The sequence below is a fragment of the Carcharodon carcharias genome, chromosome 20, assembly GCF_017639515.1.
Source record: "Carcharodon carcharias isolate sCarCar2 chromosome 20, sCarCar2.pri, whole genome shotgun sequence".
NCBI classification, from domain to species: domain Eukaryota; kingdom Metazoa; phylum Chordata; class Chondrichthyes; order Lamniformes; family Lamnidae; genus Carcharodon; species Carcharodon carcharias.
In genome coordinates this window covers 10,874,184-10,890,422 of record NC_054486.1, presented here as the reverse complement: position 1 = coordinate 10,890,422, position 16,239 = coordinate 10,874,184, and the positions used below count along the sequence as shown (strand labels likewise).

General features: G+C 44.3%; 1 protein-coding gene across 1 annotated transcript; it reads left to right on the top strand.

Moving 5' to 3' along the window:
- The first annotated feature begins 3,107 nt into the window (after nt 1–3,107).
- emc7b (ER membrane protein complex subunit 7b) lies at nt 3,108–15,995 on the top strand. The gene is made up of 5 exons (XM_041213924.1): nt 3,108–3,368; nt 9,921–10,040; nt 11,116–11,254; nt 13,678–13,758; nt 15,372–15,995. Exons 1-5 carry the CDS (start codon nt 3,172–3,174, stop codon nt 15,516–15,518), a joined length of 684 nt encoding a protein of 227 aa, XP_041069858.1. The 5' UTR covers nt 3,108–3,171; the 3' UTR covers nt 15,519–15,995.
- The last annotated feature ends 244 nt before the right edge of the window (nt 15,996–16,239 follow it).

The window sequence follows — 16,239 nt, the reverse complement described above, 5'->3', positions numbered from 1 at the left end:
CTGCCTCCCCCTCTATCAGTACAAACCAAAATAAAAGTATTTCTATGTAGTAAAAGTCCTTAAAGCATATGTACAGTAAAATAAATAGACTTTAGATGTTGGCTCACTTTAAGCTGAACAAAACAGGTCTTTCAAAAACACAAGATATCAAAATAGTCATATGGTGCAAAAACATGTTTACAATCAAATTACAATGCAAACTGTTGCAAATATTTAGAATATTCTATTTAATACATAAATGTACTGATAATACCTCTTGTGTGCTTCATGCATACCGTCTATTTTGAATGTAATGCCCTCTTGAATTGTGAAGTCTTATTTTGCTGCTTAAAATTAAGTTTTGTTCCAATGAAGACAATGTCAGTGTAAAAGCTGTGGATGTGTGTACAGTAGTTATATTTCTAAGGTGCTATAAATTAGTGCTGGAAGTGGTGAAGTAGCCTCTTGGGATTCACTTGCGTATATTGATCAAGTTGAAAATTTGCCTGGGACCTGGACCATGTGCTGATGAATTCAACCAGCAACTCTTACTTTTAAGCATTCAAAACAAAACCTGAGAATTTTAATGTAAGTAACAGCTTGCATTTGTTGGGTGCATTCAACATGGTGAGCCTGTCATGGTGCTTTGCGATCTTATTTAGTAACCCCTTGTGTGATGCTTAAGATACACAATATCTAATGTGTATTGGACTTGCCGCATTCAAAATAATAAAGTTGGTGAGATATGACCTCTTCTCCACAAGCTACATTCTGGTCTCCTAATGACCTCTGTTCAACCAAAACGTTCATACAGTGCAGCTCTCAAAATCTCCAAGCGACCAGCTTTTAGTTTTTTGTCACCTTTGTTATTCCACAGGAAATCTGTAATTCACGCTGTTTTCTGCCATGAAGATACATCCTTCATTATACCTCCAACTGTCAACTATCACAGGAAGCTGGTTGAGAACAGCTTTATTTTGGTAAAGGTATCTGTGCCAATGAAGATAATAGAAGTAGCACTTAAATATGAGATGTATAAAAAATATAGTGATGAGCAATGAAATAAAGTGGATTTGATAAGTAATATTTACAAATCCAAGAATAAATTAATTTTGCTGGGCAGGATATGTCCAATACTTAAATATTTTTTCTTCTTTCATGGGATTATGTGTTGCTGGCCAGGCCAGCATTTGTTCCTCAATCTAATTGCCCTTGAAAAGTTGTTGGAACTTATGCAGACTTATGCGGTGTAGGTAGACCCACTGTGCTGTTAGGGTGGGAGTTCCTGATTTTTCACCCCGCGACAGTGAAGGGTTAGCGATAAAGATTCAAGTCAGGATGCTGTGTGGCTTGTACAGTAACATAGGCGGTCGTAAAACGGGACGGATGACCTTGGCGGGGGGGGGGGGGGTGTCACTGATGGGCAAAGGGGACTCGCAAAGGGAGGTTCTTCAACCACTTCCCCCTAAAGCTGCTTGGCGTGGGCCTCCCCTGCTGCGGGTACAGGTAAAATAGGGGCTCGATAGGGTGAGCCTTGACACCACGCACACCCTCTGCCCTACAGTTTGGGACAGGCCATGTGCTGCATTTTACGAGCGCCCACTCTCAAACCCACGGGCAGGGCAGCGTAATATCCAGCCTGATGCTTTGTTAACTCTGTATCTCTCCACAGATACTGTCCGACCCGTTGAGTATTTGCAGAACTTTTCTATTTTAATTTAAGATTTCCAGCATAACCGCAGTATTTTTGCTTTTGGCTGTGCATTGATTTATTTATTAAACAATTGAATGTGTGTGTGTGTGTGTGTGTCCTTTGTGTTGAACTTCAATGCTAGTAATTTTAAAAGGTGCCACATTGGTTTGTCTGAGCCAGAGAGGGTGCCAATGATTGACAGTTGAGGCTGAGTGGGGGGGGGGAGGGGGCGGGGCGACAGTGAAGGGGCGGAGCGAGTGGGGTCGGGGAGAGAGAGTGAGGGGGCGGGGCGGTGGGGGAGAGAGGGGGTGGGGTGGTGGGGGAGAGAGGGGGCGGGGTGGTGGGGGAGAGAGGGGGTGGGGCGGTGGGGGAGAGAGGGGGTGGGGTGGTGGGGGAGAGAGGGGGCGGGGCGAGTGGGGGAGAGTGAGGGGGTGGGGCGGTGGGGGAGAGAGAGTGAGGATGCGGGGCGGTGGGGGAGAGAGGGGGTGGGGTGGTGGGGGAGAGAGAGTGAGGATGCGGGGCGGTGGGGGAGAGAGGGGGCGGGGCGAGTGGGGGAGAGTGAGGGGGTGGGGCGAGTGGGGGTGGGGCGGTGGGGGAGAGAGAGTGAGGGGGCGGGGCGAGTGGGGGAGAGTGAGGGGGTGGGGCGAGTGGAATCGGCGCGGGGGGGAGACAGAGTGAGGGGGCGAGTGAGATTGGGGAGAGGGGGTGGGGCGAGTGGAGTGGGGGAGAGTGAGGGGGCGGAGGAGAGAGAGTGAGGGGGCGGGGCGAGTGGAGTCGGCGCGGGGGGGCGAGTGGAGTGGGGGGGAGAGAGTGAGGGGGCGAGTGGAGTCGGTTGGGGGAGAAAGTGAGGGGGCGGGGCGAGTGGGGTTGTGTGGAGGGGGGAGAGAGAGTGAGGGGGCGGGGCGAGTGGGGTTGGGGGAGTGGTGAGAGAGTGAGGGGGCGGGGCGAATGGAGTGGGGTTGGGGGAGAGAGAGGGGGCGGGGCGAATGGAGTGGGGTTGGGGGAGAGAGTGAGGGGGCGGGGCGAGTGGGGTCGGGGTTGTGGGGAGGGGGGAGAGAGTGAGGGGGCGGGGCGAGTGGGGTTGGGGGAGTGGTGAGAGAGTGAGGGGGCGGGGCGAATGGAGTGGGGTTGGGGGGAGAGAGTGAGGGGGCGGGGCGAGTGGGGTCGGGGTTGTGGGGAGGGGGGAGAGAGAGTGAGGGGGCGGGGCGAGTGGGGTTGGGGGAGTGGTGAGAGAGTGAGGGGGCGGGGCGAATGGAGTGGGGTTGGGGGGAGAGAGTGAGGGGGCGGGGCGAGTGGGGTCGGGGTTGTGGGGAGGGGGGAGAGAGAGTGAGGGGGCGGGGCGAGTGGGGTTGGGGGAGTGGTGAGAGAGTGAGGGGGCGGGGCGAATGGAGTGGTTGGGGGGAGAGAGTGAGGGGGCGGGGCGAGTGGGGTCGGGGTTGGCGGGGTGAGAGAGTGAGTGAGGGAGGCGGGTTCAGTCTCTCACTCCCACCGGGACCAGGATGGCGGCGGCTGGCTGTACCCGGTTCCTCTGTTTGCTGATGACTCTCAGGCTGGGCTGTGGTTCCGAGGTGGAGGGCGGCGCCGGGGAGAAGTTTAAAATCGAGGGTCGGGCGGTGGTGCCCGGCGTCAGGCCGCAGGATTGGATCCACACAGCCCGGGTGCTGGTGGAGGGAGAGGAGCATGTCGGCTTCTTCAAGTAAGGAGAGGCCGAGGCCTCGGGACTGGGGCCTGGGCCTCACCCTCCTCCTGTTCAGTGATGATAGGATCAGTCTTGCTCTGAGCAGCCTGGGGAGGAGGATCTGACTCCTGCCCCCACCTCAGGAAACAAAAGGCCATCAACTAGAAGCTGCATTTATATAGCACCAGATACCTCAAAATGCTTTACAGCCAATGAAATATGTTTATTTCTGGAAATGTTGTCATTGTTGTGTAGGGAATGCAGCCAGTTTGCTCCCCCGCAAACAACAATGTGATATTGACCAGATAATCTGGTTATTGAGGGATAACAATTGACAGGACACCAAGAAGACCACACTTCCCCTCAAAATATTTCTTTTTGGAAATGTAACCATTGTCATGTAGGAAATGTAGCAGCCAGCTTGTTCTCCCACTGAGATAGTGACCAGATAACCTGTTTTTCGTGATGATGATTGAGGGATAATTATTGGCCAGGACACCAGGGATAACTTCCCTGCTCTTCTTCAAAATGGTGGCCATGGAATCTTTTACATCCGCCTGAACAGGCAGATGGGGCCTCGGTTTAACGTCTCGTCCAAAAGATGCACCTGTAACTGTCCAGCTCTCCCTCGGTACAGCACTGGGAGTGTCAGCCTTGATCTTTGTGCTCAAGTCCTGGAGTGGGACTTGAGCCTGCAACTTTGTGTTTCAGAGGCAAGATTGCAAACAGACTCAAATTCTGACCGGTGGGTTTAGAACCCATATATCAAAAGAAACTGTTCCATTAGACTGTTAGGTGGAGAGAGAGAGGGAGCTCTCAAGAAGTCATACAGACTCAAAACATTAACTCTGTCTCTCCACAGATGCTGCCATAACTGCTGAGTTTTTCCAGCATTTTCTGTTTTTATTTCAGATTTCCAACATCCGGGGTGTTCTGCTTTTGCCTTAGAATGTTTTATCCATTCTATCGATAAAAGACTTGCATCCATTCAGATGTTGCCATCCAGATCACAACATGTCCCAAAGAGCTTTACAGCCAACGAATTACTATAGAAGTGTAATCATTAATTGTGATGGTAGAAATATGGCAGCCAATTTGTGCACAGCAAGCTTCCACAAACATGATAATGTGATAAATTACCCAGATAATCTGTTGATTGTGGGATGAATATTGGCCCGGGCACCGGGGATAACCTCTTCAAAATAGCAGCCATGAGATCCTTCTGCATCCATCTGAGAGGGCAGGTGGGCCTCAGTTTAACATCTGAAAGAAGGCGCCTCCAACGGTGTATCTTCCTCAGTACTAAATTATAATATTCACTTAGGCTATATGCTCAAGGTCCTGGATTGGAATGTGAATCTACAGCCTTCTGACTCAGAAGTAAAATACTTTTTGAAGTACTGTCACTTTTAGGCAGGCAATTGTGATAGCAAGGGAGCCTTATGTGTCAACTGTAGCTCAGTTGGTGGCACGCTCGCTAAAAGAGCCCATCGCACTAGTTTGAAAGAGCAGATAAGTTGTCTCTGCTGTCCTGGCCATTATTTGTCTCGCATTATCGCCAAAATTAACAATCGGGTCATTATCACTTTGCTGTTTTTGGGAGCTTGTTGTGTGCAAGTTGGCTGCTGCATTTCTTACATTAAAACATTGACTAAACTTCAAAACTACTTAATTGGCTGTAAAGCACTTTGCAGCCTTTAGGACATTTCCTCTTGTTGGAGAATTTAGAACTAAGGGTCACTTTAGAAATAAGGGGTCGCCCATTTAAGACAGAGATGAGAACGTTTTTCTCTGAGGGTTTTGAGTCTTTGGAACTCTTCCTCAAAAGGCAGTGGAAGCAGAGTCTTTGGATATTTTTAAGGCAGAGCTAGATGGATTCTTGATTAACAAGGGGGTGAAAGGTTATCGGGGGTAGGCAAGAATGTGGGGTTGAGGTTACGTTCGGATCAGTCATGATTTTATTGAATGGCAGAGCAGGCTGGAGAGGCCGAGTGACCGATTCTACTCCTAATTCATATGTTCGTATGGTGGTCACTATGTAAATGAGAGTCTTTTTTTCTTTGTTGTAGAGTGGGAAGCACAGTGACTGCCTGGCCAAGCGTAGGACAGATCTTTAAGAATCCAGTAGAGAGTTGAGCTACACGTAAAACTGTTTATTCCTCTTATTCTCCTGAGGGTGTTGATCCTCCCTGCTGTATATTTCCACTGATGCTGTGAGCTACCTCAGTTGGCCATTGTTGGCACGTTCAGTGTGTTGGTCGTGACAGTTGTACCTGTTTCCCACTTGATGCACTTTACAGAAGTGGGCTGTTGGATTGAGATCTGGATTCCGTGCTACCGAAGCCAGTTGTAGCCTCCCTACTGAAATTCACCACTCGCCCCAGACCAAAGATTAAACTTGGGACCTTTTTTTCTATGATTGATTACCGCACCAGGTGGTGAACTAACTTACTAAGCCACCCAACAAGATGGTTTATTTTGACAGGGCATCATCGCTGATAATTTGGCTGCAGTGGATTTGCTTTATTTTAAGCGATTGTGAGCCTGAAAGTGAGAACTGTGTTTTTTGATGCATAAATTATCTTATAGATGTTTTCTTATCTTCTAATTATTTTATAACGGAAGGATGCCATTTAGCCCATTGAGTTAGTGTTAAATCTTAAACTGGAGCTGTTCTTTTAACATTTCCTTACCTTTTCTCTGTCTTTGATACTGCTTTTCAAAGACTATACTTAAACCCTTTAAGTGATCTAGTTTCTTACTTTACCACAAGTGGCTAGAGGCTTTTGGCATACTTTTGTTTAAGTTCAATTCTTGGACAGGGAGAGCTTATAGTGAAGATTAGTTTAATCTCAAGGTAAAGGTATCCAAGTTCATCTCCATCGTTGAATTATTCCCCAAGTATTAACAAGCAATGGGTTCATTCAGAAAGAATCCTTAGCAAAGGTGGCTTGAAATGACTGCTGTGGAAGACCAAACTGGCAATAGTAAATAGCCTACAGGATAGAAATGGAAGAATTAACATTTCGAATCCATATGACTCTTCTTCAGAACTAAAGAGAAGTAAAAATGTGGTGAAATATATACTGTTTAAGGGGGGATGGGACAGGTGAAGCTGGACAGAAGGCCAGTGATAGGTGGAGGCAAAGGAGAGATTGCAAAAGATGTCATAAACAAAAGGTCAAGGGGGTGTTGATGGTGGTGATATTGGCTAAAGGAGGTGCTAATGGTGCCATTAAGAGTAGAAAGCAGAATGAGCAAGTGGTCGATGGCCCGAGTGGGGTAGGGGGAGGGGACGGTGTGGGAGAAAAGATCAAAATAAGCTAAAAGGTGGGGATAAAACAATGAATGGAAATAAATTTTAAAAATAGGTGGTGAAAAATATATATATGAAAAAATTTTTGGAAAAAAGGGGCTCATAAAGGGGTGAGGGTGGAGGAGAGAGTTCATGATCTGAAATTGTTGAACTCAATATTAAGTCCAGAAGGCTGTAATGTGCCTAATCAGAAGATGAGGTGCTGTTCCTCCAGTTTGCGTTGAGCTTCACTGGAACATTGCAGCAAGACAGACATGTGGGCGTGAGAGCAGGATGGGCTGTTGAAATAGCAAGCGACAGGAAGGTCTGGGTCATGCTTGTGGACAGACCGAAAGTGTTCTGCAAAGCAGTTACCGAGTCTGCGTTTGGTGTCACCAATGTAGAGGAGACTACATTGGGAGCAGCAAATGCAGTAGACCAAATTAAGGGAAGTGCAAGTGAAGTGCTGCTTCATGGACGTCCAATCCCTCTCCACCTCCATCCCCCAGCAGGATGGTCTGAGGGCTCTCCGCTTCTTCCTTGAACAGAGGCCCGAACAATCCCCATCCACCACTACTCTCCTCCGTCTCTCACTGAACGATTTCTCCTTAAACTCGTCTCACCTCCTCCAAATAAAAGATGTGGCTATGGGTACCCGCATGGGCCTCAGCTATGCCTGTCTCTTTATGGAGTATGTGGAACATTCCTTGTTCCAGTCCTACTCAGGCCCCCTCCCACAACTCTTTCTCCGGTACATCGATGACTGATTCAGTGCTGCTTCATGTTCTTGTCTGGACCTGGAAAAATGTATTAATTTTGCTTCCAATTTCCACCCCTCCGTCACTTTCACATGGTCCAACACTGACAGTTCCCTTCCCTTCCTTGACCTCTCTGTCTCAATTTCTGGTGATAGACTTTACACCAATACTCATTACAAACCCACTGACTCCCACAGCTACCTCAACTGCAACACCTCACACCCTGCATCCTGTAAGGACTCCATCCCATTCTCTCAGTTCCTTCGCCTCTGTCGCATCTGTTCCAATGATGCCATTTTCCAAAACAGTGCTTCTGACATGTCTTCCTTAACTGAGGTTTCCTACTCATGGTGTCCGGCCCATCTCCCGCACCTCTGCCTTCACACCTTCCTCTCCCTCCCAGAGCCATGATAGGGTCTCCCTTGTCCTCACCTTTCACCCCACCAGCCTCTGCATTCAAAGGATCATCTTCCGCCATTTCCACCAACTCCAGCATGATACCACCACCAAACACATCTTCCCTTCACCCCCCCGTCGGCATTCCGTAGGGACCATTCCCTCCGGGACACCCTGGTCCACTCCTCCATCACCCCCTACACCTCAACCCCCTCCCACAACACCTTCCCATGCAATCGCAGAAGGTGCAGCACCTGCCCCATTACTTCCCCTCTCCTCACTGTCCAAGGGCCCAAATATTCCTTTCAAGTGAAGCAGCACTTCATTTTCATTTCCCTCAATTTAGTCTACTGCATTTGCTGCTCCCAATGCGTTCTCCTCTACACTGGAAAGACCAAACAGACTGGGTGACCGCTTTGCAGAACACCTTTGGTCTGTCCACAAGAATGACCCAGGCCTCCCTGTCGCTTGCCATTTCAACACTCCACCCTGCTCTCATGCCCACATGTCCATCCTTGGCCTGCTGCAATGTTCCAGTGAAGCCCAACACTAACTGGAGGAACAGCACTTCATCTTCCAATTAGGCACTTCACAGCTTTCTGGACTTAATATTGAGCTCAACACATTCAGATAATGAACTCTCTCCTCCATCCTCACTTCTTTATGATCCCCTTTTTTCAAGTATTTAATTTTTAATTTTTATATATATATTTTTTCCCACTTATTTTTATTATTAATTTTTATTTTATTTCCATTCATTGTTTTATTTCCACCTTTTAGCCTATTTTGATATTTTTTTTCTCACACTGTTCCTTCTTCCCACCCCACCCCCACTAGGGCCATCTGTCACTTGCTCATTCTGCTTTCTACTCTTAATGTCACCATTAGCACCTCCTTTAGCCAGTATCAACACCCCTTCGACCTTTTGTTTATGACATCTTTTGCAATCTCTCCTTTGCCTCCGCCTATCACTGGCCTTCTATCCACTTCACCTGTCCCACCCCACCTTAAACAGTATATATTTCACCATTTTTACTTCTCTTTAGCTCTGAAGAAGAGTCATATGGGCTCGAAACGTTAACTCTGCCTTTCTCTCCATGGATGTCAGACCTGCTGAGTTTTTCCAGCAATTTTTGTTTTTGTTTCAGATTTCCAGCATCCGCAGTTTTTTTTATAGGAATGGAAGAATATGGTTATTCTTACTGCACCCAAAATGAACTGTAGCACCATCATTGCTTTCAGCTGTTTCTCAATTGATTCCAGCAATTTTGCCTCCGTTACCCTCCCTAAATATCAATTTCATGTGCTTACACTTTGCATGAAGAATTTTGCCACCTTCTAGTTTGAGCTTGGTTTCTCCCCCTATTGCCACTGTTTAATTGAAAGAAATGATCTGTATTTAGCATTTATTGTCACATGGCTGAGGTCTCCGTTGCATCTTTTCAAGGCCGAACCACCTGAAATTCTCCAGCCTTTGCTCAGAATTTAGTCTTTCAGACTCCTCGTCTTTCTCGTCACCTCCTTCGGAGCTTGATTGTCTTCCCTTGTGTTCTGTTGCAATTGGGCATGATAAGCAGTGAGTTCATTTATGTACTTGATCTCTTTCAACTTAATGAACATATAAATTAGAAGCAAGAGTTGGCCTTTTGACCCCTGGAGTTTCCTCCGCCATTCGATAAGGTCATGGCTGATCTGATTGTGGCCTCAACTGTACATTCCTGTCTACCCCCTTTACCCTTTGACTCCCTTGTCAGTCAAGAATCTTATCTAATTTATCCTTGAAAATATTTACTGACCCTGCTTCCACCACTCTCTCTGGGGAAAAGAGTTCCAAAGAGTCATGACCCTCAAAAGGAAAAAATTTCTCTTCATCTCCATCTTAAATGGGAGACCCCTTATTTTTAAACTGTGTCCCCTAGTTCTGGTCCCTCTCACAAGGGGAAACATCCTTTCAGTATCCACCTTGTCAAGTCCTCGCAGGATCTTATACGCAGTCATTCTACTGTACTTGTTATTTTATTGCTGTGCGTGGTTGGGCATGCAATTACTTCTGGAGCACCCAAATGGTGTTTAACAAACTGATCGTCTATAGCATTTCAGCCTGTATCTTTCACTTTATAGGACAGATGGAACTTTCACTGTAAATGATGTTCCTTCTGGTTCATATGTGGTGGAAATAGTATCAGCGGCCTATCGCTTTGAAGCTGTGCGAGTTGACATAACCTCCAAAGGTAAAATCAGGTAAGAATGAATTAATAATTAATGTTGAAGCATATTTATTTTTAGTTAATTTGAAATTTCTTCTTGTGTTTCTTGATGTCCAAATGAATTGTATCACACTACAGTAACTTATTTCAGTTTCACATTTTAAAAATATATGTGAATCCAGGTTTGGGACAGCCACCAAGATCTAACAAAAGGCTGGGACCATTTTAAAGAAGGCTGTGATTCCTTTTGTCGCTTACAAACAGTTCCCATCCCTTGCCAGATGTATCCTCTTTCAGCCTCCGCCTCCTTCCCTCACTCTCCTCTTTCTGAGACATTCCTTAAAACCTCTCTGGCCAAGGTTTGGGCCTTCTGTCCTAATATCTCCTCATGTGGCTCGGTGTCATACAGGAAGAGTGTCTTAAAACCAGCAACCCCGGGGACCCAGTCTGTTCCTGATCTTGGAGCTTGCCAGTTTTCAGGAAAAGCTCCTAAAGTATTTCACAGTAGCTGAAGTGTAATTAGATAGGGACTGACGGTGATCAAGTCTAAAGCAGCTGCACTGAAGCTGGATAGCACTTTGATAAGGTCACACCTTTAAAAAATTGTGTTCACTTCGGGTCACTGGAACACTTAAGAGACGCTCGAGATGGAAGTTGTGCAGAGAAGTACAGCTCCCCGAACTTTTCCGAGCTGGGTCGGTTCAGGTCAAGGGTCACTCCGACTATTCAGAGTGTGGGAAACTACTTGCCACACCACCGCGCCAATGCAGCGACTCCCTGCACAAGCCAGTAAGCTTTTCCACTCATTAAATAGCACCTAAAATTATTGCCTGGCCCACTTAGTCCTGTTTTTGGACACTGCTGGTTTTCGGGTAGCTGTACCTGTACTTTGTTTTGTAATGCTGCTGTGAAGTGCCTCAGGATGTGTCACCACATTAAAGCTGCGAAATAATTTAATTTGTTGTTGCTGTCATGTCTGAATAAAATAACTATTAAATATTTAAAAGGCCCTGCACTTTTTTTTTTACCAAACAGGAAGCAATGCAGGTAAATTTGGACAATCAAGTTGTTCCACTCTTTTTAATTTTTTTTATTTGTTTTCTTACAAGAGCAAGGCACGTGAACTACTTAAAGGCATCTGAAGTTATTAGGTTGCCATATCCCATACAAATCAAATCTTCTGGCCCGCCCCCATACTTCCTGAAGAGAGAAACATGGGGTTGGACAGATTTTCTCATGAATCCTATGGTAAGTGTTTTGTGAATTATATAACTACAATTGTAGTTTTTTGCTACAATGTGTTTATTGTAAATTGGCCAAAAAAATTACTGCATTATATGAGCATAAATACAGGAATAGATCAATTAGCCCCCCGAGCCTGCTCCGCCATTCAATAAGATTACGGCTGATCATCGTGTTTCGAATGCCACATTCCCATCTACTCCCCGATAACCTTTGATTCCCTTGCCTCACAAGAATCTATCTACCTCTGCCTTAAAATATTCAATGACCCCACCTCCACCACATTCTGAGGCAGAGAGTCCCAAAGTCGCACAACCCTCTGAAAGAAAATAATTCTCCTAAATTTCTCTGTCCTAAAAGGGTGACCCCATGCCTCCTAGTTGTGGACTCACCCACAAGAGGAAACATCCTTTCCATGTCCACCTTGTCAAGGCCGTTCAGGATCTTGTATACTTCAATGTGGAACATAATACCAACATACTCTTTTTAAATATTTTACTTGGTATGTATTAACTGGCTTTAAATAAAACTAAATACCGGTATGTTGAGAAAAGTTCATGTGAAATCTCGTGTGACCTTCACTGAGATCCTTGCGATACTTCTCAAGGAAAATGTGGAGCCCCTCGTAGTATCTCGGCCAATAATTGCCCGTCACCCAACACTGTCAGGACAAATTAACTGGCCATTAATTTCATTGCAATATGTGGAAAGCTGGTGTGTTACACATTAACTTGGTGAGTTTTCCTACAATAATGCAGTGATCGCATTTTACAAATAATTCATGTCAAGCACTATAAGATGATTCTCAGGCATGGTAACATGTTATATAAATGCAAGACTTTTTAATTCTTGCGCTGTAAGGTTGAGTGTCCAGAGAGTCAAGTTCACAGGGCTCCTTTGCATTTTAATCAATGGGGCATGCTGTTAAAGAAGTGAGAGCTATCCTGTGCACAGCATTGCCCGTTTAACACCTCCATTTATACTGCAGACCTTCTTTAATGAAAGCACAATACACTTTTTTTTTGCCCCTAATATCTCCCCCCCCACCCCGCTAAATTAATGTTGCAGACCAGGTTCAAAAGTTGACAGCAACGCTGAAGGAGCCAGTGTTGCACAATACTTCATTATTAAGATATCATCTGAGAAAGGTTTGTACAAGCTCGGACTGTTCACATTATTTATCTAAATAGACTATACTGAAATGTAAATATTTGAAGTAAGGATCATCAGCATAATTTAACTTCATAAGCCAAAATCTAATGGCTGACTCATTCCATATAGATAGCAATTAAATTTTTAATACTTGAATTTTCACGTGTATTTTTTTTCAAAGATTGACTTGTGTCTAGTTCCTTTACAGTGAGAATGAGGGGGATGTTTTCCATGTGATTGGATGTGTCCCTTATTTCAGTTTAAATGCAGAAAATGTCTTGTTCTCCTTTGGAGATGGTGGAATATATCTAACCTGTGCTGCTCTCATTGGGATAGTTCAGTCTGTGTTCACCTTTGTTGAATTTTCAACTTGGAGGAAGCATGTTGAATAGTGTGCTGTGGTAACGTACACTTTTGCCATTTTCCTGCTTAACGATTATTCTTTTCCATTTTCCTCTCCTGTACTCTTAATATAATGGACTGGCTGTTAGATTTGACATTTACAATGTTGTACAAGCTTCAAACTGTAAATTAACTTCTGCTGTTGTACCTAAGAACATTAAAAAAATAGGAGCTGGAGAAGGCCATATGGCCCTCAAACACAATCTGCCAATCCTAATATCCTTCGCTTTTTTGAATCTTAAGGAAATCAATCCTGCCAATGGCCGCTTTATCGGGACCTGGAGCCTCCTGCTCCCCTAGCCTGTCATAAGGAGGCTACCTCCACTGAGCTGGCTGCTTCTGCATGTGATGGGGAGCTACTCCACTGGTGGAAGGAATACCAGCGAAGCCTCAAAAAAACAGCCCCAATTGGGGCCTTAATCGTCTTAATTGGCTGCCCGTCTTTGTGGCAGCAGATCCACTTCCCCACCTGCCCTGGGAAACTTCACTGGTGGCAGGAATGCCATGGCAAGATGGCACCTCCTCCCCCCCCTCCCCCCGGGGCCTTTGTGTCCTCAACACTTTGAGAACCCAGCTTTGTATCATGAGCAAAACTTGGATACATTCCAACCAGTCCCTTCATCTAACTTATTAATATAAAGTGGTAAATACCTGAGGCCCCAGCACTGATCCTTGCAGCGCATCAGTTGTAGCAGCCTGCCAACCCGCAAAAAGACCTGACTTACTCCTATTCTGTTTTATTTCATCCGTCCATTCTAATGTATTACTCTCAATTGCACGAACACTGATCTTGTGCATCAAGATGCCTGGATAGTGTTTCCTTCAAACTGTACTGAATACTCACTTTTAAAATTGACTGTTGCCTGTTTACACAGGTCATGATGATGGTTCTTCCATTGCTAATCATCCTCCTGTTGCCCAAAGTGGTCAACACCAATGATCCTGAGATGAGGCGGGTGAGTATGCCGAGCCTAAACTTTTTTTAAAAAAAGCACGCTAGGACAAAATTCCTGTATTTGTTGATTTTAGTGGAAAAACATAGTATCCTCTACTTTTCAGTTTAAAATGGTTGGAGAGAAATTTCACTTAGGTTGTCCTGAATCCAAAAATGTAGGCAGATACTACAGATGAATTGGAAAGAACTGGACATTTCTGCATTGTGTTAATGAAGAATTTGCATGCATTGGGAGTGAAGTTTTTGAGTGTGTTTTAGATAATTGGACACAAAACAAACTTCATATGAAAAACTCAATTAATTTAAAAACTCAGTGTTGCGTAGGTCCAAAAAACTATTTTGTGAATTGTACTTTATGATTCTACAGTGGGGTAGCATAATCATTTGTATCGCTGATAAAAAGAGACACTTTTTGTCAAAGCTTTTTGGCTTGCACTCATCAGGATAATTTGCAAGAAAGTATCAATGTCAGGGGAAACAACATATTTCTACTGTGTGAGAAGAGAGTGCTCTTCTCATACAATTTAAATATGTTCTTTCCCCTGACATGGGTTTTAATTGCAAATTGTCCTGATGAGTGCAAGATGAAAAGCTTCCACCAAAAAGGCCCTTTTTTTTCAGAGATACTCAAGCTCTGTACCACGAAACGACTGTTTTTGTTGCAAGGTAAATGGGTTAGTTTGAAAGGAATTGTCACTTGGCTGAGAAGAACTGAATCTAATGTTCTAGACAGTTCTTCCTAATCTGTTTATTTTATGGTGTTTGGAAAATTTATCGAAGAGTTAAATAATACAGATAATGTTACTCTGAGAACTTGGCAATGAGATTCCGCAAGTCTGTGCATTCAAACTGGAAAAATTGTTGTTTATACAAATAGTATAAATATGCTAATAGGGAGATTTTAGGCATGTTGCACCTCGAGGTTGAATTCTTGAGTTGTTCTTGGTAGCCTGGCATCCGTTCACCTGGCTATAACTTCTGTGTGTTTAATCAGTTTTGGCTCTTCCAACTTTATTATTTGTTAATTCTTTCACGGGATGTGAGCATTGCTGGCAAGGCCAGCATTTGTTGCTAGTCCCTTGAGAAAGTGGTGGTGAGCCTACCACTTGCAGCAGCCTGTCTCAGAGGGCGATTGAACATGCCAGTTCCTATGAAGAAAAGCTGACATTTTGTGCTGCCTGATCCATTCTGTCTTTCCATGTCCCGTTCTGAATGATCTGTGCGGCCTGATGGTTAATATCCTACCTAAGGACCATAATGAGAATTTTTTTTCAAGATGGCAAACTTAGGAAAGAACATTTGTTCCTTCATGCTAGTACTTGGAGTAAAATGAGGTTACTTGCTGGATTTGTTAGTTAGCATTTCAATTTTGTAAACGAAGGTGAAAAATGAAAGTGACTTAGTCCTTGACAGTAACATTTACGTTAATATACTGTAAGTATTGGTGCTTAAACGTAGACAATTTGTGATTGTCCCAAACTCGACTGGCTTCTGCGATTGAGCTGGATTCTGGTGTTCTTAAAAGCTCCACTTAACACCATTGATTTTGGATGATTGTAGGGATGAAAGAGATTCTGTAGTATCATCACAGCATGTGTCTGCTTTCTATTTTAGGAGATGGAGCAATCCATGAACATGTTAAACCCGAACCACGAGTTGCCAGATGTTTCAGAGTTTATGACCCGCCTTTTCTCTTCCAAGTCATCTAAATCCGGAAGTGGTAGCAAGGCTGGCAAAAGTGGTGCTGTGAAGAGGAGGTAGTTCTTCCATCGTTGTGTTGTTCAAGGTTAATATACACACAAAACGCCTCTTTGTGCTCTCTTTTTTAAAAAAAAACCACTAGTAGAATAAATACTGAGAGCTTCTTGCAAAGAAAAATCAAATTTTGGAAGAATATATTTGACTTCTTGAAGACAAAGGGATTTGCTTGGTATTTCTGTATATATGGAAATATCAAAAATTCTCTGTGCTTGCAGTGACTGGTATATTCTGAAGAATTTCTTTAATTAAAGAATAATATCCCAGTTTATTTACTGCCAGTTTTGGTAAATATTTTTAATACATTCAAAGTCTGTTCGAGAGATTAAAATAATATAAAAGTGAAATATTTCAAATCCCTGTTCAAATTTCTGAGGTACAAGGCAGTGATGTCTCCAATTGATGAAAGTATATTCAAGGTAACTTTTGTTTCTGAGTGGTGTTTATTTCAAATGCACAAAATAAATTAATACAAGTAAACTATGTCTCAATGACTCTTAATACAACCAAAGGAGCAACATTGACATGAACTATGTGAATAATATTTAGGAGTCTATCACAGAATCTTTACAGTGCAGAAGGAGGCCATTCAGCCCTTTAAGTCTGCACTGGCTCTCTGAAAGAGCATTTCACCTAGTCCCACTCCCCTGCCTTATCCCTGTAACCTTGTACATTAATTTTTGTCAGGTAGCAATCCAATTCCCTTTTGAATACCTTGATTGAA